The following is a 24,174-nucleotide window of genomic DNA, read 5'->3' on the forward strand; positions in this document are numbered from 1 at the left end:
ACTTCCAGGATCATATTTCTTCGATGAAAATATGATTGTACTTATCAACTGGAAGAACTACACCTTTCTGTTTGATGTGAAAAGGCAGAGCTGAAGGGGGGTTGTGTGCTAAATCAGTGTTCAGCAAAGAAGGTGTCTGGATTAACATAATCTGTCAAAAGGAAGTGAGGGATGATCTTTCACTGTAAGTATTTCAATAGCCTACCTCACCATAGTGGTCAGTTCAATGGGATCTGAGTGCCAGATTTCCTTAGGCCCTGATGAAAATCCCAATTCATATATTTGGGGGTTGCTCATAGGTTGGTATTAATTTACTGGGTAGCCAGAGACTGAGGACAGCCAGGGAGGTTCAAGACACCCTACTAGTGAGCTGAACCATAAGATGAACTATAACCATTGCTAAAATTATCTTCACAACACCTCTCTGAGACAAGAAAATAGGACAGAAAGTGGAGAACTCAATATCACATAGGAAGCTGTGGCATAGCTAAGGATGGGACCCACATCTCCTGAGTCCCATTCAGGTGCTTTTATTTTAAGACCATTTTGCCTCTCTAGAAGGCAAGAGAATTATGGTTTGCAAGGTTAATACAGTACAATAAGAATCTACAGGGATGAACCTGGGCTTCCTGACATTCAGCGTATCATCAGGACAAGACAAAAGGCATACATCTAGGGACTTCTCCACAGAAAGAAGGCAGAATCCCTTTCCAAGACATTGTGTTATAGTATCTGGAATAACAGAGCTGACGTCTGTGACTGTTACTGAGGTGAATAAGTTGAGGAGCTTCTGATATTTGGAATAGTCAGCAAAGAGTCTATTCTAGTCTATTCTCATAATTTGAGAATCTGATTTCTGAGTTATATGACATGAATATTTAGTTTGACCTGGATATATGCTCCAGTCATGGACATAGTAGATCCTCCTACTATGACTTCAGAATGTCTTTTCTGACTGCACCTTGATGATTCAAATAGGCAATAACTAGGTACAGGCTTTTATACAGGGGAAGGGATAGCACAGTGATTTGAGTATTGGCTTGCTAAACTCAGGGTTGTGAGTTCAATCCTTGAGGGGGCCATTTAGGGTTCTAGGGCAAAAAAAAATCTGTCTGGGAATGGGTCTTGCTTTGAGCATGGGGTTGGACTTAGATGACCTCCTAAGCTCCCTTCCAACCCTGATATTCTATGATTGATTGGGGAAAAGGGTGGTGAATAGTTTCTGTGCCAGAAAGACAGAACCCCTACAAAGAAGCAGGACACAGATGAGCTCCCTAGCTACTAGAGTTGGAATCAGTCCTACTTGTGATGGAGGGTCTTTATACAGTTGCATCTGATTGAATCTCTCTACCTACCAGCAAAATGAATGAGGAACAATTATGTTCTGGTGCATACTTTCCTCTCTGCCCCACCACTGTGACAGAATAGGAATTTCTTTCTCCCTTTGCCTTGATAAGGACACTTCTCAGTTTTTGATTTCTTTTTTACTTCTAATAACTTTCAAGTAATGATACTAATATCTGCATTTAGAATGTAACCCAGTTGTGTAATTATATTTCTTATGCATGAAGATAGCAATAAACTAGGAGAAGAGCCTATTAGCCCTTCTGCATGTCTAATTACACATTTGATATTACTAGGTAACCTTTATAAGTGACTGGCTTTGAGCTTATGCAAAGAACTGAACACTCTGAATACATAAATAACAGCAGCAGCAGCAGATCCATGTTTGATTTTGTATTCTGTTCTTTTCTGGTTTCCGTCTGTCAGCTGTAGTCTGACAGCCCTGGCTTTATTTGGCCATCTATGGAAACATCTAAAATATTTGGCTTTTGTATCATTTGGGTGCAGTAATGAATAAGAACTGACATCAAATATCAATATTATTGGCCTAGCTAAATGGTAGCTGACATCAAGCTGGACTGCTGAAGAGGTAAACAAAATTGAAATTTCGTTTTTGTATAAGAACTGTCTGACATTATTTGTCCTTCAGTAAATCAATGGAAGACTGACCTGAAATGCTGGCTGCATTTATGTGTGGGGAGGGAAAGCTGGATGCTGCTAGTGAAGTATGTTTTATGAAGCCTTTGGGGCACTGGTAATTTCAGAAATACTTTTTGTTTTAAGGAAGTTTGGTTACTGAGCTTATTTCCCCCTAATCTAATGCAGGCAAGAGGCGGAGAATATCAGTTATAAACAAGCACTATTGAATGGTCACTCATTCCTCCATTTATACAAGCATTTCTATACACACACTCCAAGGTTCAAACTTTGCTCTAAGTTACAGTGAATCTGAAGTAATTCCACAGAAGTAAACAGAGTTACTGTACCATAATGAGGTACAAAGAATGTAAATGCCTATCATGTTGGAAAGTGCTATATGAGAACTTGTTTTCAATGTAGCGGTTTATCAAACTCTTACAATTTGATATAGGTGTATTACAAAAAAGAAGATTCTCAAGTTCAATGCCAGCTCAAGTTGCCTGAGAGAAATTTATATTATGCGATTGTACTGTTTTCCTATCATTGCTGAACACAAATATACACATCAGGTCTGATTTTTCAATACTCAGAACAATAATGCTATTTTGCAGAATGGACAGTAAAATGATTGTCTTTTAAAACTGTCCCATTTTGCCTTTTACATGCACCGACAAGGAAGAGATGGGTCCATGACCCCGCCTCCCTATTCTGTGCCAGTGGATATAGCCAATCATGGAAGGGTGCATAGGCTTCACTATGCAAAGTGTCTGTCCCCCATAATACCTAGAGTTCGGACTTTACCTCCAAGTGCAATTTCCCTTGGGTCTCCCTCAGATGGGGCACCTCAGCACCTCCAGTTAACTGAGCTATGTGGAACCTGTTATTCTGGTGAGTCTTGTGTGTCTTGCGGCCATTCACTCAGAGCCTTTGAAGAGAGTAAGTCTGCACTGTAGTTGCTAGAGAAATGTGCAATGCTATATCCTCACTTATGCTGTGCCTTTGGAAAATGTAGCTGCTAATTATGGCTGCTGAGCACTTTTGAAAATTCTGTCCCCAAAGTCTAACCAACTCTGAAGCATTTTTAACAAAAAGTAACATCTGCAACTGCAGTAACGTGAAATACTAAATAACTGACATTCATTAACTGTAGCCAAAATATATATTGTTTCAGATAGCTCTGAAAGAATGGTAATTGATACTTCATCTAACAGCGGAAACCTGCCATCTACAGTCTCATTTCCAAAAGTGACTTAGCCTGAGGATAACATTTCAAAAGAACTTAAGTGGTTTAAGAGCTCAAGTCACAAAAGTGAGTTAGGCAATTAGGAACTTAAGTCCCATTGACTTTCAGTGAGACTTGGGCTGAAGCACCTGTCACCTTTGAAAATGGAATTTAGTGCTTTGGGATATTTTGCCTATCATAACCAGGTAAGGGCAGAATTGTCAGTCCTAGAGATTGCTGGGTTCCATCAAATACTTGAATCTTTCAGTGAATATCCAGTAGAGAGAGGTTTGGAAAATATTCTTTTGGTGCTATTTTCAGCTGAAGAATTGTCCTAGCTATGCTGGCCAGACAATCTGGCAATTGAAACATATACACCTCAGGTTCAGCTGCCTTGCCTTCTGCATATGTACAATTAATTTATATAACTGTAATTACCACTTCTGAAATTACACTCCTCCCTCAGTTCAATCAATACTGCACTGGCTTTTCCATCTTTACTAATTCAATCATTGAGAATGTCAACCAATGATTTCAGCCTAGAGTTTAATGCCAGCTGTAAGATTCTTTATCAAAATAACATGCTTTTCTGGAAGATGATCAACACACAGTCCCTTGGCTTCCTGTTAATTATTTTAGGTCATGTAGCATATTCTGCAATGGAGATGAGAGTCATTTAGTACATGCTCAGCATAAAGGCCAACTTGCATCTTTGCTTGCTCTGATGAAGCCTTTATTCACCATTCTAATTATAATAAATAATTATATTCTATGTTTTCTAGGCCATCATGATGCAAAATATTAAGGGCAGGATTAGAAATTGCTCAATAAGGGCACCATTTAAAACAAAATACAGCACAGAAGGGAGTTCGGATCCCATTGGAGGACCTATCCTCAAACTAGGAATATGATCTACCTCTTACTAGGTCATATAAGAAGATGAGACTCTAGGGATCCTTCCTAGTAACGCATGGGCATCAGGAGACAGTTAAGCAGCAGCTGCTATTGGGCAAAGAGAAAATATCCAGTGTTCCCTGCAGCTAGCAGATGCCCCCTCAAAATCCTGCAGTAATGTAGGAAGGTGTGGGGCAGACACCTGGGACGCCCGCTGGGAGACACTTAACAAGGAGGACGGCACGGAGCAGGTGCCCAAGAAACAGGCAGGCAGGAAGTGTAAGGGACCATCATCCTTGTGCCAGCCTGGTAAAGACATGGAGCATTACCAGTCCCCACCCCCCCAACAATAGAGCTGTCTGGTCAGGATTGATGGAGGAGCCAGACAGTCACCAGTTGTCCGATCTCCCAATCCCTCCTTCTAATCCAAGCAGAGCGGTTCAGCTTTTCCATTCCATGCAGGGAAGCCCCTTTTGAAGCACAGTGTGGTGGGAGGAGCACTGTTGTGCCTTGTCCTGCTCCTCACCATTAATGGAAGATTTTGGGGTGCCCTGCCCTCCCCACTGGTTGTAGACAGCCCAGGAGAGGCTCTTAGATATCAAAACAAGGATTATTCCCAGTTGGAGCTTGTGTCTTAGAAGTTAAGGCCCCATACACTGAGCTCTTACACAGGAAACACCCTTCTCATGGGTATTTTGGGATTGATTTGGGCCCTTTGAAATCAATGGGGTTTTGTACACCAACTTTAACAGGCTTTGGGTCAGGGCATTTTAAGCCCTTAATGTGCTGGTCTGCAAAGAACATTCTACTCTGACATGAAGTTCAGCCATGAGGGCCCACACCTTCTCCAGATCTGCTATCTATCTGCATTCTATCACTGCATTTTATCCTAATCCAACTCAAAATGATCTAGAATAGCCTTTATAGACAACAACAACAAAACTAACTACCCAGGAAATGACAGCCAACCGGAAACCTCAGCTAATTAAACTAATTCTACAGTCACAACGAGGGGAATGTCTCAGAGACAGCAAGAAATAAACTAAGGTTTGTCATAGGTATGGAGCATTATTGTACATATAGTGGGAACTTTATATACTGTAGTCAGTATGTGTTCCCTCACGAACTGTCATAGGACCGTGAGACATTCCTACAAGATTGGCAAATTCATGAGGGAGAAATATCTGCTCATGAAGACTGTTTACAAAAGAGGAATATGGAGATTTTAAGATCAAGATTGGATGTTTTTCTAAAAGATACACTCTAATTCAAACAGGAATTATTTCAGGGAAGGTGTATGGCCTGTGTTATACAGGAGGTCAAATTAGATAATCACAGTGGTAACTTCTGGCTTTATAATTTGTGACATGAGAAACCTATCCTTCGTGCACAGAACTTACCTTCATGTTGAATGTAGCATGATTACAGGAATGCAGGTGACCATAGAAAGTCTGAGCACAGAGGCCCTAGGAAATCAACCAAAAAAGGAAAACAATTAAATGATTTATAGTTATGTAAATTACACTATTTTCTTATAAATACTGAGCTTGATTTTACTGCCATGTACAAAAATGCACATCACCCAACATGCTAAAAATCAGCTACTGCACTTCTGCATTCATGACAAGGAACAGATTTTTTAAAGATGTGTGATGATGCACATCTGCATACAGAATTGTGCTTAGTAGTAAAGATGCATTAAAATATTGCCAGCTAATGGCTCTCATAAATCACTTTTAATGAACCAGACACATACAATTATAGTCCTTTGGAAAGCAGAGTGCCAGCTTTCAGTGAATGCTTCAATAATGATTTAATAAAGTGAAATGGTTTTATATATATTACTGTGATGCTGTATGATTGAAATATGACCATTTATATCATGGATATTGCCACTGTTATACAATTGCAACACATCTTGTACAAAGTACATCATCTAAGGTATCAATGGAAAAGTTACAATCTATCAAATATGATTATCCTGATTAAATCCATGCTTCATCTCTGTATCTAAAGTTACGAATATTGGCTATGAACTTATATCTTATATATGTAGTATTCCTGGGTAACACCTAGCAGATAAGATTTACATCAAGGCTAGACAGCTTTGTGCTGATGGTCCATCAAAGCCATAGAAGAAACTCATTCCACCCAGATAGCTCTTCCTGTAGATGCCTCAGCTTCCAAGGTGCCAATAGCCACCCCATGTGAGTCATCAAACCATATATGCTCATGTGATCCTGGACTCCATCTTGTGCCAGTAACTTTCCACAAACTGGGCTGTGAGCTTTGTTTGCGACAGTAAAATTCTAGGCACATGGCAAAGGGTAAAAAAGAGACTGGAGATATTTCCACTTTGCCTGTTTCCTGCCCTAATTCTCTGGACTGTGGATTTACAACAAAAAGGAGTATTTCGAACTATGGACTGAGGACCTTCCAATCTTTAGAAGTTACCAGCGAGACTTTACAAGCTAGTAGTCTATACCATCACTGCTACAGACCTGATACAAGGACTTTGCAGTACATGATCTATTAATCATTATTAACTCTCTTTTCTTTTATTAAATAAACTTTTAGATTTTAGTTATTAAAGGATTGGCAGCAGCATGATTATTGGGTAACATCTGAGTTATATATTGACCTGGCTACATGGCTGATCTCTTGGGATTAGAGAATTCTCTATGTGATGAAAGTGGTTTTCAGTAACTACTCCTCATGGAGTCCAGTGTCTGGGTGATGAGACAAGGGTTGGTGGAATGCCCAAGGAAACTGCATCTTTGAGTTCCTGTTAACCAGTGTGGTGAGACAGAAGTTTACCTTTGTTACTGGCTTGGTATACTCTAATGAGAGAATAACCACCAGTTGGGGTAAACTGGTCTGATTTCTCAGCAGTTTGTTCTGAATCTAGTATTCTCAGCTGTGATCCACTGAGACACAGAGACAATTACACACACACCTTTAATGTCTTTCTTAAGAAACCAAAAGCAGTGAAATCAAAATGAATTATCTTCTATTGCCCTCCCCAGTAGGCTATAGTTGACCTAGGGAGGCAAATAGTATAGATCAGATGTCATCTCTGATTTCTGACATGTGCTCTCTGTGCACAGCAGGCATCCAAACTACAATATCTCCTGCCTGGGAAATAGATGGCCAAGGTGGAAGAAAGGAGCTAGTCAACCTATGCTCTTCAGATATGGTAAGCAGCCTCCTGGCAAAGAGGTCAGCAGTCAGCAACCTGCAATGCCTTGTCCTGGGAACAGATGACCTGGGGTCTTCAGAGGATGGAGGCCTGGCATAAAAGGTTCCAAGTTTGCCTCCACTATGCCAGCCAGATCCATCCCAGAAAGATCTAACCTCCCCCCTGTTCCACACACCCTCAACAAACTACTCCCTTCCTCTGAAACCTGGCTCTTGGATACTGGGAGTGTTTACTAGAGCTCCCACCTACCGTGGAGGGATGTTCTTGTCAAGGGCCTTCCCTGTTGGTAAGTTGGGCCATGGGGAGAAAAGACTCCCCCATCTTAATAAAAATAAGTACAAACGGACTCAAGGAGAAATAGCATTAAAATGCCTTCCATTAAAAATAGCCAAAGGTTTTGGGCAATGTATCACATGCTAAGAAACCACTCTGCACTTTGGGCAATATTTTACAGCTACTGGCATTGGAACCAATCAATTTTTGTTTATGTAAATGTGACCAATAGCAAGAATTGCTACTGAGGTTACACAGAGTAATACCCCCTCTATTTTAATGCTCGCTTTATCTGAAATTCTTATTTTAGCTGAATTTACAATCATTACGCTCAACCCAATGTTGTTATTTGGGGAAAATTTTAAACTCTGTTTAACCATTAATGAGTATGAGAGAGTGAAATATTACAGGTTTTCTGCTGAGGAAAGATTTTAATGTACTCTTTGGGGGCATGGATAACTCAAAAATTGTTGAAATTCACAAGATAAACTTTCACAGCAAGATTAGTCCTAGTCTCTAGGCTAATTTGCAATGGAAAAAAAGTACTTTTATGCATAGTATGGAATTTCTATTAAGTTTATAGTTATCTTACTCCCTTGCTGCAGACATATACACAACAGAGTACTTCATGCCATCTTAACCCTGCTGGCCACTGTTCCATGACTCAACCAGTCCTTTCTCCCCTTGTCAGGAGTCCTCAGTCCTCCTTCCTGGAGCTGGGTTATAATCCCAACTGCCCCTTTACTTCCTGCAGGACCCATTCTTTCCCCATGCAGCACTCACCTACCGTTGCTTCCTCAGGCCAGCTGCAGCTTCCCAGATTTCTGTCCTGCCTGACACTCCGAGCCCAACCTAACTGGAGTGTTACAAGCTCCCACTCAAGCTCTGCCTCTCTCTTATGTCCCTAGGCCTGGCCTGAGTTAGTCACATGACCTCATTATTGCTTATCCTCCCCACCTGGAAAGGTGAGCTAAGCATGTTGCAGGTGAGGCTGAGGCCCATCTCCCCTTATTGGGCCCAGCCACCCTGAGACAAGGACCACACACACACAAATTATAATACAGCAGTTGACCAGTAGATATGGCACTTCATTTGGGACTCAAGAGACCTAGGTACTATTCTAGGCTCTGCTGCTAACCTGCTGCGTGACCATGGGCAAAGCACATCACCACTCTGTGCCTCAGTTTACCTAGTTGTAAAAGGGGGATAATGATATTTGCCTCCTTGTAAAGAGCTTGGAGATCTACTGTTGAAAAGCACTCTTCAACAAGGTAATATTCTCATGGAAATTTTGCAATACAAATATAACAATAAAAAAAAGAAAAACAAACCATTACAAAATTCCATTATCTAAACTTCAGTTACAGGAAGAGAAAGATTCAAAAAATGGGCCTAATTCTCTACTTGTGTAACTCCATTGTCTTCAATGGACACACAGCAACAAAAATTTTGGCCCTATATATTTAAAAGGTTTCTAAATAATCAAATTACCACCCATAAACCCTGGTAAAAATAAAATTTAAATATTCATTACCCAATTATGAATTCTCTCTTAGCAGAGAAACATTACTACACACAATCCCCATGGTAGATAGTGATAAATAAACTAAATTTGATAAAGATAATAACATAATAGGTGAAGGGAAGAGTGTAACCAAATATTCATGAAAAGTCTGGTGAATAAAAATTCCGAAACTACAAAATCTAACTCGTGCTCTAGTGGCACTGTCAAGCTATATGTCAGGACATTTTTTTCATCAATGTAGTCATAGAAAGTATACTTTGGCCCCTTTAAATTAACATGTTGCCTGGTAGGATAAAGGACAGTGACTTGCACTCTGAGATATATATATATATATATATATATATTAAAAAATCCATCTTTCCACAAGCACAGAATTCAGCAGGAAAAGACAAGAAACATGTGGCCACGATACCCCCGAATAAGAGTCTTTATCACCAATGAATAAAACAGACAATGGTCTTGTAAGGTGTTTCTAAATAGTGTCCCTGAAGAGTAATTACAACAATGCCACTAGAGTCATCATACTATGTACTGTATCAGCAGATCAAATGTAATTGCTAATAATAACTACAAATAAATCTATTATATTTAATCTAATATTTCAGAGTTTACATTTGATTGTTCCCTTCGGCACCCCCGGTAGTGGTAAGATTTGTACTCTAACTGCATACATAAAAACTATATGACTGCAGCACCTGCAAACCCTTACTAATGAAGATAGTGCTTACAACAGTGAGTAGCCATACTGAGGTCAAGAGGTAAAAAGTATTTTCAGGATTAGAGCCCGTGTTAAGAAAACGTTAAGTCTGCAAAATTGAGCACTCCAAAGTGAATTAATGATGCACACACAACCTTAACACTGCCTCCCCCTTGCATATACATTCTGCTTTGGTCTTTAATTGTTTGATTGTATATTAGTATATCCTCAGGACCCTGGTTGAATTCAGTGTGAAATTCACCCCATGCAGACTGTGCAAGGGGTGTAAGTCCCAATTAAGAAGTATTTTGAATGTCCTATGTCCAGGGTGAATTTCACACTGAGTTAAGAGGAGGAGCCCAGTGGAATAAATTAGGCAGGGGTCCCGCAGAACAGGCTTTTGTGGAGCTCCCACTAAGGCAGTGTGGTTCTGCAGTGTCTTCAGGGCAGGGTCCCTTTGCAATTAGCATAATCTGGTCCATTCAGTATGAGAAGTAATTGTTAAAGGCCCAAGAATATCCCATAGCTCATGGTTACAGCACTCTCCTGGCAGCTCCCCATCTGGCAGAAATAGGAATTGAACCTGGATCATCCACATCCCAGGTGAGTGCTCTAACCACTGGCCTAAAAGTTATAAGGTTGCCACCACCATCACCCTCACCTCCTCTGGGCACATTTTAGATGGGGCTGGATACATGCTCAGTGGCTGCCTATCAGATCAGGCCTTGCATACAACTCAGGTTGCTGAACACATCCAGTCTTTCCCTGGTTCGTGGATTGGGGCCTAGGTGGGAGATAAGTGTCTGGGTGCTCACAGTGAGGCAGCAATGCCCAGAGGCAGAAACTTAAGCAGGGAGGGAACTTTTACTCTGAACACTTAGGCATCAAGTGAGTCTAGGTGCATATAGGGTTCGACAAGAGCTTTGTGTGTTGCAGTGGAACCAAAACTGGGACTTAGGCACCTCAATCTCAGACCTACCTTAGAGGTTTAGGTGCCTAAGTACTATCATGGATCCCACCCTACATACCTTCTCTGGTTGAGGGCTGGGGGGCAGATAAGATGCAAACATTGTTGGCACTCCAGCACTTTACACCATAGTGCCTGGCTTACTGACAGTACTTCTTGCCACCAAGAAAGCAACAAGAATGCCCAACATTTGACCAAACCTCTCCATTTACAAGAGTGTTAAAGGCAAACTCTGGACCAGAGTACTTTGCCACATATAATGAGGAAAAGATCTGTTGGAAAGACAAGATCTTATCCCCCCATCAATATTTTGGAAGATTCTCTGATTAGGGTCTGAAGTTCCTGAAACATTATTGTAATAATTCCAATGACCATCGAACTATGTCTCTCCATCGAGAAAAAAATAAAAGAGCAAAATGTTTAATGTAGAATTCCACAGTTTTAAAAGAGTAACAAATGTATCCAGTTCACCCCTAAGGAATGTATTAATATCCTTGGGTACAAAGTCCAGGAGGCTCCTGGGGCACTACATTTTGAAGAATACCATATTCATTGTTAAACTGAGTCACCAGTCTTTTGATATCTTTGAAATTTAAATGTGTAAAACTGGGTTTTCCTCCACTCTCTTTGAATGACTAGCTGGTAGCCACTTCCTTTTATTTTGTAGATTTGCCATGAAACTAACAATCAAAGAAAAATAACACAGCAGCAATGTTCATATAAAGAAAACAAGTATTAAAAGTGAAGCATTTGTTGATAAAAATTGATATAAATATTCTTTTTCATTTCAAAGCTTTAAACTATTTAAATTTAAACTAAACTAAATTAGAATCAGTGTTTATAAATAACACAGAAACATCCCCTGGTGCTTATCAGACTGTTAGCTTTCACTAAACATAGCTGCTAATTGCCTGTCTGGGATTAGAGTCATCTGAATGATCTTAAAAGACCCTGATGATGCTTCTATTTTTAAACTTCAGCGTAGCACAAAATAAAAGGTAGCTTCAGAAAGCATTTTGCCATTTCCTTGGAGGGGAGAAGCTAAAATAGGTAACCTTGAAGCAATCCTCATAGAACACTGAAACAAGGTACAGGAGTTCAAATAATTTCTTAGGTCTAATTTACACCCCACAAAAAGCCAGGGAATTCAGTGCCACAGGTGAAATTCTGTTCTAATTCCTTTTTGCTATTGAGTGATGCATATCAAGGCAAAACAGGCCAGGTTAAGGATAGAGATTTCAGCCCAGCTCTTCATTTCTTTTCATCTATAGAATTAAGTTAGACCATTAACTGCTTACCACAGCAGTTGCATTTTCCTAATATGTATTTAATTGCCAGTTTAACAAAATCCATTGAGCCATTTTTGATTTATGAGAGTGTGAAAATAATATTGTTCTGCATGTTTTAAGGTGCTGCTCAATCATTTTGAAGGCTTTGATAATTTAAACTCTTTTTGGACTTAGAATGTCATACCACGGGCAATAGACTTCCACAAAGAATACATCCTTTACAGGGCTGAAAAGTTTGGTTGAGAAATGATATAATTTATTAAATATAATGTGCTTTGTAAGTGCAGTACATCATTTTTTGATACAATCCATTATGATCTTTTAGATATATACATCTCAGCATAACTACACCTATTTACACGGACAGACATTCAAATATGCAGGACTTCTTGGCCCTCCCGGGAGTTCTAGAGCCTTGGTGAGTGTTCTTAGAAAAGCGTTTACACAGCAGAACACTCATCGGTATTTTCACTGGTCTTTGTGATTTGAAAAGAATGCTATGATCCCTGAGTGCACCTTAAAGCAAATACACATGGGCCAATGAACACATCCTTTCTCCAAATAACCATATGTCTTACACGTTCAAATAGGAAGTCCTAACATTTCTACTTTAAAACTAAAACAAAACATATTTATTAATTAAAATAAATAATATCTTGCACTTATATAACACTGTTCATCAGAGGATGGACTTTACAAATGATGCCCTGTGAGGTAGGTAAATAGTAGTATTATCTCCATTGTACAGGTGGAGTAACTAAGGTACAGAGTGATGAAGTGACTTGTCTAAGGTTACACAGGAAGTCTGTGGCAGCGTCAGGAAACAACTATTGGGATACCATTACAAGCAACATTAAGTCCCTGAAACTGAGAGACCCCTCAAAATGCAGTCAGTGGAAAATTTCAACTGAAGGTTGTTTTTTGTAATGTTTCACAAACAATACTGGACTTTGAATGAAAAAGGCCTTTGAAAACTCATGTTTAAAGAAGATAAGAAATGTTGACACTAAAGAATCATTGTGTTTTCTGTAACTCCTCCCCCACAAAGAGATAAAAGAGATATATACATATGGAATATGATATTGAAATATCAAAATGAATAATTGTTAAATGCTAAGGGTACAAGTTTTGATAGATATTAATAATTTGTAATAATGGACTGTGAGTGAGTTTAAGTGAGGTAACACTTAGGCCCAGGCCTTGCCGGCATAAGCATAGTTTTGCCAATTCTTCTTTTACACAGAATTGCCAATCTGCTTAAAATGATGTTATTGCTGATAGAACGAAGATAATGTTGTTCTGGAAGTTTTGAGGTAGAACCATACAAACCTGTAACAAGAAGTAGTATTTTACTGAGAAAACCCAGGATATAAAAACTGCAGAAAAACAGCAGAAAAAATGCAGGAGTTGGGTAAATTAAAATGTCCAGGTTACACAAAGAATTAAAGGGTGGCGATGATAAAAGCTGATTGGAGAAAAGAAATAGGGAATGTGAAAATGTATAAAAGAAGTGAACAGGGCCCCAATCAGAAAAACACTGGAAGGAACAGGACTGAAGGACCAGATGAAGAGATCAGAGGAGGCAACAACCAGCATGAAATACAAGTTAACTTTTCCTGTGTCCCGGAATTAGGAAATCTGGCCCTACAGCTATTCTGTTTTGTCTGATACTATTTTTTGGCATAAATATATGCTCAGACACTATAGCTAACACAAATTCTGTCTGAAATTGTATAACTAAAGGTGAGAATTGATTAAGTCTAAATTCAGTTTCCGCATTTTACATCCTCCTCTCCAACACAACCTACATCTCTCAGCTTTCACGCCCATGTTTCAAACACAAGACCAGCCTTCCCTTCAACAGGAAAAAAAAATCTGCTAGTGGACCGCCAAGGTTGGGAACGTAAGCACAACAAAATTAAGATTCCATAATATTAATTCTGTCACTTGGCACATAAATATTATGGCCCACCAAGTGGCATTGGAGCAATTTTTATAATGAGGGTGATGAAAGCCATTGAACCAAACTGTAAACCCTGTATATAATGGAAGCCACTTTAAGCCGGGGGTGCTGCTGCACCGTCAACACCCCTCGATCCACCACCCCTGGGCACATCTTTGAATGGACTTATACAGTACCACTGGCAACAGATCATTACGAATATGGAAGGAACTAAGGTAATCTTGCTTTGGGAGCACTTATTTCTGACTTTCCTCACTTTTGTGCATTTGAACTTCCCCTTAACGTAGCATTAACATAGCTTTTGCAATAAATATTCTTCCAAGATATAAACATTCAAACTTATTTTTCTTAATTGGGAAGAAAAATGTGCTTCCAGGCCAAGACCTTGAATGCTAAGTCAGTTCAAAGTGAACCTTGGAGGCTCTCCTGGCAAACCCTGAAAACAGGGGTTTGTAATAGAAATGCTGACAGTTCCCATTCATGCCTCAGTAATATTATCTGACTCCATGATAAATGTTTCATGAATTAAGAAAGTTGAAAAAGCCTTTCTGTTTGGCTTTGTTCTTGAGATGAAAGTGAATTATCTTTTTGTCTTCTCCCCACACTTGGATTTCTAATACTGCAGTCTGCTAAAACCCTTAACCAGAGGCAGTATTTGAATAGACGCGACCACGTAGGATATTCTCTTCTATGAACTCCTGCAGGATTCATCAGCTTCCAACTCAACAGAAAAAAGTTTCAACAAACCAGAGGAATGGAAGAAATATGGTTTTGTGACCTATTTACTAAACATTTACAGAGTTTCTGTGCATGGTTTAAACAACTATCTTCCCCTGAGAAGGTTTTAAAAATAGATGTAATTGAAAAACAGACGGCTGACAATTTGACCCTGAGGTCTTCTCCATTGTAGGAAGTCTACCTCTTTTTGACAATGGGTGTCAAAAACTGTACAACCTTCCCTCGTGCAGCGTAGGACAAGTCAACGGAATTCAATACTTGTTGAATAGAAGTTTTCAACTTGTTTATCCAATAGCTATAGTTCAGTCAACTTTGCTACAATGAGTGTTGAACTCAGTCGATCAAGTCCACACGAGAGGATAACTATTTCCAAAGAGCTTGAGGGGGTAGGGTGGGAGTCATTTTTTAAACCATGTCTCATTTTTCTAGACACAGCTTTTCAACCAGTCCATCAGGCTCCAACTGGAAAAAAATAGTTGTGGTACTCTCCCATATGCCACCTACATGAGACACCAAAAGGTGAGATCATCATGAGACTCCTTTCACAACAGCTCTTCATATTTAGATCAGTCTTCCTTTGCTTATTTGGCTTTATCAGCAGAGAAATAGTGGATAATATTGACTTGTAAATCAACATTATTCTTCAGAGTCAATCACCTTTTCAAATGAATAGGAACAGTTTGCATCCCTCTCGGAATTATTGTTCAAGAATATCTGGAGACTTAGCCTCAGGCATTACTTGTATTAGTCTTTATTTGGTTCATGTTTGTTAGTTTACCCTTGCAGCTAGTTTACACTGAATCAATCCCATTGAATGGTAGAGGACCGTGAAATAACAGAGGTGCCATCTTTAAGGTAAGATATGAAACTGAGGCTCTGAGCACTTGGGTTCACAAAGATCCCATGAAACATTGAGAGAGAGAAGGTATTAATTAGCTCTTCAGGATGGGGTTGCTGATAAATCAAACCATGCCGGTCTAAATTCCAAATAATCCTGCCTCTGGGGCTAGCACTCTTTTCTATTGCTCTTTAGGGCACCTCTGACTGCCAGCCCTCTGCCAATATTACTCTTTTGTTGTTCTCAAAGGGGCTGGTGGACTGATCTCCTCCTCCTCTGCCCCTGACTTGCTTTTCAGTCCAGGTTGTTCCCCTAATCCAAGGAGCACCAGGTGACCACCTCCACTATCATGCAGTTTCAGAGGTGCTAGCATTCTTAAACAATACATGAGTGTCTCTGGGGAGAGAAAAACCTCCACAAGGAAGAGGGGTCTGGGACACACACCGGCAGCCAATGCTGATAAAATTAGTGAAGGGTCATAGACACTTTCTAAATCATAGTGCAGAAGCTGGAAACCACTAGTTGTCCCAAATAATACACAGTTGCTAAGGAACCAGAACAATTTTCTATTTACCACACTCAGAATTATGGGATGCCTTCATCTGTGCTCTCATTTTAGCAGTACTGGCAATGGAAATGTTTCCAGCAACTACAGAACCCTACAGGGGGAGAGTCAGCCATTGCCAGCTCCTCCTCCTGCTGAAGACCAGTGAAGGGTGGTCTGTACCTAGCAAGCTGCAAGATGAAGAAAGTGAGCACATGGTTCCACTCTCACCCAAAGAACCCGGGGCGTGGGGGAAATAGAGATGGCCATATGGCTTGGGAGAGGGAGAGTGTAAGGTTGGATGGACCACCTCTTAAAAGACATCCAAGGTATTTATGGAATATCAGTGTCCTTCGGGAGGATATATGAAGAGCTGTAGCTGGAAGGACCTAAAGATTATACAAAGTGTTTATTCACCTGGTTAATGTCTGCAGACAACACTAGAAACAGAACCCATTACTTCTTCAAATGGATTCTGAGATCTACATGAACATATCAGATTGGCCTTGCATTAAACCTAGCATACAATTTAGATGACTGCATTCCTACCCCTGTAGTCTTAGCTGTCCACCCTAGAGAGGTTCTGGAGAACTGTGGTCAATAAAGATGGCCAGTGCCAACTTGCTAATCAGGGTGAGTGTGTCCCTCAGCTCTGCTCACTGCATGAGTGGGATGGGACCCTTCTCTCTCACAGAACAGGGTAGTTCATTTTTATTGTAGCTAAAGGTCACATTAAATGAACTTATGATTCTCAAACTCTGAAAAGCATACAAGAGTTTTCATGAGTTATGTTCAAGTGATATGGATATTACAGGTCTCTCTCATGTTCAGTCTTCTGAGCCTCAGCTATCTTAACTTAGGAAGGAGCACTATAAAAAAAGATCAAATTAACTGAATATGGTGCCCAATAAGGGAAGTAGTGACCACAGTGAAAGCAGAAAGGAACATTCGGAAGAATTTATGTTGACCTTGTAAATGAGATGACATGACGGTGGATGTCAATACAAGTAATACATAAGTGGACTTGAATTAAATATAAGAAATAGAGATGAGTTCAAACTGGAAAATCTGCCGATTCTCTTTCCTCCCCAGATTTCAAGAGCAGGAGATTGGGATTCAAGTTCCCTGCCTTTAGAGTTTTGATTCTATGTGAAACCAAATATAGAAAGAGTCATATTTTTTTGGATGTGGTTCAGATGCAGCCCAACTTTGTGGAAATCTAACAAAAAAGAGCTGATCCCGTAAGATTTCCACCGTTTCTGCACACCTTCTAGGGTTTAAACTCCTTGCCTGCGTCCAGTGATTGTATTTTTAAAGCTGTACACTCTATATCTTCTCTACCTAGGACTCTCAATAAATAAATACATATAATCTACAACTCAGGCTGGCAAGAATATTGCAAAATCTCTTGAATTTTCCATTTTACTTCCAGTTCGAATCTCTTGAAAAGCACCCACAACATTTAGGCACCTTCAAACAAGAACCAGAGTCTTGATTCAGACTCAGACCCAAACACCAAACCGTTATCTAATTCTAATTCACACCAGAACAGTGCTTATTTGCCTGTCTTGAATAAACAAAACCAAAGTTCTTTAACTAGACACTTAGCAAACATTGCAGGCAACCTACGGAAGAGTGTTTATTAAAAAAAGGAACAGATAACTAAGGATGGCTCAAGGATAGAGAATGGTTAATGAGCCTCTTCCATTTTCAAAATGCCAGGGAGAATCCAAATCAGGTCAGGGGTAGCAAAGCTATTACCCATCTGACAGCTATTTGCTTTTTTAAAATCTCATTTTTATTTTTCAAACTCATTAGCAACCATACTGCATTTACACTGTGCATTCTATTGTCAAACCTGTTACATGTGGAACATAGCCCATCCAAGTTTAACATGGCAGATCGATGGAGAAATAACCAAAAGAAGGAAGATTTAAAAAAGAAGCAAACAAGAAGCAGTATTTCCAACTATAAACAACCCTGCAATTTTTATTAAAGTTTTCAGTAATAATTTGTAATTGGCATTTTATACTCTCGTGGCTTAGTGTTTGTTCTGTGCAATGATGGTCCAGTAAAATATATTATCTTACCCACCTTGTTTGTTGTGTATCCTTTATTGTCTTCATTAATCTACAAGGTGGGTTGATTGTGCTATAGATTTTCAAATGTATATGTTCAGCTCCTTCACCATCTAATTGCTGTTTGTTGGTTTATGAGCAAATAACGTGTGATCTCAGTCCATTATCCTACTGGGCAGATAGCCAAAACCCCAATTGGCACCCAAATTAGCAGTCTCGGCAGAGAAACCCAGCACTGAATGGACATGGGAAGTTAAGCACTTGCTCACCCAGACCCTTCTTCCTGAGGAATTGTGAAAGGTTCATCAACAATTCCTAACGTTTGTCAAAGTTCAAAATGCTGAATTTCAAATGTTGTCAATGTTTTGAAACTCAGTTGATTTCAGCCCACTCTAATCATTTGGTTGGGTTTGACAGATTCTTTGGGGGGCTTTGGAGATTTCTTCCTTATCTTTTATTTAAAATTTGAATATTTCAATTAAATGTCAGTAGAACAGTGACAGGATGTGCTTCCCATTAAATTTAGTCCTAACCACATCCTGAATTAATAAATTCCTAGGCCTATGGCCTCTGAATTTGTTCAGCCCAGGATATAGTTATCACTTAAAAAATCAGCATCCTCACAATCATGATTACCATACATTGCAATGTATGTGTAGTAAATGTTTTGGTTTAGATACTGAATTATGGAATGGGCCCATTGAAGTTAATGGCAAAATTCCTATCAGTTTTAATCATAGGACCTCATTCTGCAATCTTTGCTTCCACAAAACCACATGGATTTCAATGTTGTATTACATATTGCAGCATCTCTTCCAAATCATTTAGGCTCAGGTTCAGGAAGGTACTTAAACACACGCTTTAAACTTTAAGCACATGAAATCAATTGGACTAATCACATGCTTAAAGATAAAAGCACATGCTTAAGTACCATGCTAAACTGCAGCCTTAGGATTTTCAAAATGGCTCACTGCTGGCCTAACTTTGCTCTCATTAGATTGTTCACATCAGTGGGAACAGAATTAGGCCAGCACGGAGTGATTTTGAGAGTCCCTTCCACGTTATATAACCCATATAGTTCTCTGATCACACTGCAGGAAAATAATTTCTAATTTTTATATTTTGTGGTTACTTAAAAATATATGTAATTGAGTTTACTTTTGTTCATATTTCCCTGCAAAGAATACTTCCGACGTAAATGAAAAGGGAATTTCTGTTTCATTTTTTGTATGATGTAATTATCCCTGCAGTCTTCAAAATCACATTCAGAGAGGGGTGAAACCAGAAAATCATACACAGGCTGTAATGGGACAGCACTAGGGTTGCCAACATTCTATTGGCACAAAACAGAACACCCTAGCCCTGCTCTTTCCCTGAGGCCCCGCCTCTTCCACAAGGCTCCGCCCCTGCTCATTACATTCTCCCTCCCTCGGTGGCTTGCTCTCCCCCACCCTCACTCACTCTCACTGGGCTGGGGCAGGAGGCTGGGATGAGGGAGAGGGGGAGGACTCCAGCTGGGGATGCAGGCTCTGGGGTGGGGTTGGGGATGAGGGATTTTGGGTGCAGGAGGGGGCTCTAGGCTGGGGTCGGGGGTTGAGGGGCGGGAGGGTGAGGGCTCTGGGCTGCGGGTGTGGGCTCTGGGGTGCAGGAGGAGGCTCTAGGTTTGGGCAGGGCAGGGGAATGGGGATTGGGGTGAGGACTTACCTCGGGTGGCTCCTGGTCGGCAGTTCTGCAGAGCCAAGGCAGGCTGCCTGCCCATCCTTGGGCACTATCCTGTGCCCCAGAAGCGGCCATCCAGTCTGGCTCCTAGGCGCGGGTGCGGGGGCAGGAGGCTCCATGGCGCATGCTGCTCTCACCCACAGACACTGCCCTTCCCGCAGCCAATGGGAGTGCAGAGCCGTGCGTGGGGCAGGGGCAGCGTACACATCCCTGTGGCCTCCCTGCCTAGGATTCGGGCCTGCTGGCCACTTCCAGGGCGCAGCCCAGTGCCCCAGGACAGGTAGGGACTAAGCCTGCCTTGGCTCCACAGCACCACCAACTGGACTTTTAATGGCCCAGTCGGTGGTGCTAACTGGAGCTGCCAGGGTCCCTTTACAACCGGATGTTCCAGTTGAAAACCAGACACCTGGTCACCCTAGACAGCACCCACCTCTCACGAGCACCCCATTCTGGTCGGGCGTATCTGCAGTCGTTCGGTTTATGGTGCCTCCTGTCAGTGGTTTCTCAGGTCTTGTTTCAGTGACTGAGCCAAAGGGCTGAGACACACACTCTATCTGTACATGAAACAGAGCAACCCACTTCTGAGGTAAACAGTCTTTAACTTGTCCCAGCCCTGGTAGGGGGCCAGACCTCAAGGGCTTCCTCCCTGGAGACACTATCTTCCTGAGGTCCATCCCAGGCTCAGTCCTTACTCAGCTGTAGCAGCCAGCCAGGAGCTCCTTCATTGCTCCCCCACTCCTAGGGTTGCCAACCTTCTAACTGCACAAAACCAAGCACCCCTTCTCCACCCCTGTCCCGCCCCTTCCCCAAAGCACCGCTCCATCCCCACTTCCTTTGTCACTCTCTCTCTCCCACCCTCACTCACTTTCGCTTGGTTGGGGCAGGGGGGTTGGGTTAGGGAGGATTCCAGCTGGGGATGCAGGCTCTGGGGATGAGGGATTGGGGTACGGGGGGGGTCTAAGCTGGGGCAGACGATTGGGGTGGGGGATGGGGCTGCAGGCTCTGGGGTGAGGCAAGTGATGAGGGGTTTGGGGAGCAGGAGGGGGCTCAGGGCTGGGGCAGTGGGTTGGGGTGTGTGGGGAGATGCGGTGTGCAGGCTCTGCAAGGGAGTTTGGGTGTGGGAGGGGACTCTGGGCTGGGGTGGGGGATTGGGGTGTGGGAGGGTCCCAGCAGGACTTACCTGGCTCCCAGGAAGCAGCCATCAGCTCCCTGCAGCTCCTAGGTGCATGGGCAGCCAGGGAGGTTAAGTGCACTGCCTTGCACCCACAGGCACCACCCCTGCAGCTCCCATTGGTAATGGTTCCTGGCCAATGGGAGCTGCAGAGCCAGCACTCGGGCAAGGGCAGTGTGTGGAGCCTTCCTGGCCACCCATGCGCCTAGGGACTGCAGGGACCTGGCCGCCACTTCAGGAGCCATGCGGAACTAAAGCAGGTAGGAGCCTGCCTTAGCCCCAGGCCCCCACTGTGCCATTGACCAGACTTTTAATGGCCCAGTCGGCAGTGCGTTTTATGACTGGGCGTTCTGGTTAAAAAACGGATGCCTGGCAGCCCTACCCACTCCCTGTCGGCAACTCCAGTCCTGGCAGCCAGACAGGAACTCTCTCTTTGCTCCCCTGCTTCCTGCTCACACTAAGCTGTCTGTGGTCCTGCTGCTCTTTCAGCCAGCCAGTAACCCAGCCCTCTCCCTTCCAGCTCAAGACAGAAACTAACTGCTGCTCTATTCTGCAGCTCCTTTTATGTGGCCCTGCTGGGCCCTGACTGGCTACTCCCTGTTACCTCTCTCATTGGCTGCTTCCCCACAACCACTATAGGCTGACTGGAGGACTTCTCTTCTCCTCCTCTTTGGGAGGGTGTGTGGCAGAACCGTGAGGCCTCGAGCAGGGGTCACTGGGCCTAGTCTACCTCGTCACATAGCCACATCTCATGGCAAAGAAAATGTCAATGCCAGTTGCTTTTGATTAACATTTAACAAATAACGGGATAAGAGACCATTACTAAAATTAGGGGTCCAAAAATAAAAAACTGATCTGAAGCACTTTCTCCTGAAAGATTTCTTGCCTGTTACAGACAAAGTTGTCAAGACAAAAATGAGTTCTCCAAAACCCATTTAGCACTTGAAGAGAATAAGCACTGATGGGCCCGTGAATGCCACCTATTCGACCGCAGTGTTCCCAATATGCTAGTATCATGGCATAAACCTTTAGCAAACAAACACTGAAAAGAGTAATGCTCCTTGAAGCATTTTCACAGTTCAGTGGTGAAATTGCAGCATGACTGCACGTTAGTTGGAGGGCATGTTTGCATGAGCACTTGCCAAGTTGCAAGCTGGGGTGAATATCCACAGCGTTCCAGCATGCTACACGCTAAGTATCCGTGTGGACCCTGTTGCTGCACACTAAACATTTCCTACTGTGCACGGATGTACTGCAATCTGAAACAACCATATGTCACTCTATATACATGAAAAGAAAAGTTTAGTTTTGAAATCTGACTTTTTTGGACATTGGGGCGGGAGTCTGACCAAATCTATTCAGCTCTGGTCTTACACTGTATAAAATATTATACAGTGTAATATTATTTCAATATTTCATTATTTCAATATTTCAAAAGGACAATATTGGCCTGATCCTGCAGTCCTTATTCCAGCCAAGCTCCCAGGGACTCAGTGGGAGTTCTGCCTAAGTGAGGATTGCTGGACAGTTCCTTACAGTATGTAATGGAAAATAGAAAATATACACAGCAGACTCACATTATAGTAGATCTATCATTTTATGTAGTCTTCAGACAAAAGAATTTCAGCCTTAGGGTTTTACGAGTTATTAAAGGCAGCCAGCTCCATAATTGTTAGTGCAATAATCTCATTGACACATACAAGTTAGGAAATAGAGGTCTCATTAACAAAGCCTCTAGTCATTATTAGATCATATAAATAACCAAGAAAGCCTGCAAAAGATCGATTACAGCCTTTAAAACGTTTACAGAATTTGTGTTTAATTAAGACCATTTTAATATGCAAATCAAGTCTAATTATCCTCATTTATTAATGTTAGTCTGCCTGGGCTCTGAACAGCTTCAGCTGTGGATATGGTAACTGCATCCTATTTTTGTTGTTCTTTCTAAGGGGAACGGCAGAGGAAACAAATCCAGTTGTGCCACCAGTATGTACAAAGGCTTTTGAAACTGCATTTCTGTTTACCATTTGGAGATAAAGGTCAAAAAAGTGCTCAGTGTAGCATAAAATCTAGCTGAAATGTTATGCATTTCTTCACCCACTATTTTTCGGAGTGCTTTAATTAATGCATTTCCTTCAAAGTAAGTGATCCCTCAGGAGCTTCTTTTGATGAAAATCTGCCCTTCTTCAGCACAGTGATTGAATAGATTGGTTTATCACACAGAGCATTGTCAATTAGAAGTTGATACCAGGGGCCCCTCCATCCCCCGGAAATGGAAGCCTCCTACATTGAGAAGCCAAGGCATTATGGCTAAGTCCTAGGCAGGGGCGGCTCTATGTATTTTGCTGCCCCAAGCACGGCAGTCAGGCGGCTTTTGGTGGCATGTCTGTGGGAGGTCCGCCGATAACGCGGATTCGGTGTACCCGCTGCCGAATTGCAACTGAAACCGCGGGACTGGCGGACCTCCCGCAGAAACGCCGCCGAAGGCAGCCTGACTGCCGCCCTCACAGCGACCGGCAGGCTGCCCCCTGTGGCTTGCCGCCCCAGGCACGCGCTTGGTGAGCTGGTGCCTGGAGCTGCCCCAGTCCTAGGAAATTAAACACAAATCAAACAAGAGTATGAAGAACACAACGGTGTTCATCAACATGAAGGGAGCAGAGGCTAGTGTGGAATAAAAAGCAGCAATGGGTGGGGGAACAAATGTCTGTATTTTGATACCTTAAGAATGAAAATTAAAGCCTAAAATCCCACCTGAATTTGTTTCAAGAAAAAAGGTAGGAAGAGCCAGAGCTGAGTGCTTGCAAAAATCGTCTTCCTTTTTTCCCCTCCCCACTTCACTGTTCTCCTGCCTCCAGAGTGAACTCTTAAGTCTTCACAATCCAAAGAAGCATTAGCCATTGTTCAGTATTGATTTGTTATTGAAGGCTTAGGGGTTTTATGCAGTGGGGAAAATGTGAAATGCTTCTGTTTGCCACATGCCCCATTCTAAAATCTATGTCTCTATTTTCTTTTCTTGTATTGTCAATAGGTGGTCTTGGATAGCTCAGCGGGCAAAAGCGGAGGTTTTCCACCTT

At 41.9% G+C, this 24,174-nt stretch overlaps 1 protein-coding gene across 3 annotated transcripts in view; it reads right to left on the reverse strand.

Annotated features, from left to right (window-relative positions):
• SPAG16 (sperm associated antigen 16) overlaps positions 1-24,174 on the reverse strand; it is a 738,799-nt gene that overhangs the window by 171,383 nt on the left and 543,242 nt on the right. For all 3 annotated transcript variants that reach the window (XM_039494401.1, XM_039494402.1, XM_039494403.1), the window contains exon 14: positions 5,500-5,565. In XM_039494401.1, the coding sequence (XP_039350335.1) occupies positions 5,500-5,565 (66 nt within the window). The remainder of the gene's footprint in view (positions 1-5,499; positions 5,566-24,174) is intronic.

Source organism: Mauremys reevesii, linkage group 11 (genome assembly GCF_016161935.1).
Source record: "Mauremys reevesii isolate NIE-2019 linkage group 11, ASM1616193v1, whole genome shotgun sequence".
Taxonomy (NCBI): Eukaryota; Metazoa; Chordata; order Testudines; family Geoemydidae; genus Mauremys; species Mauremys reevesii.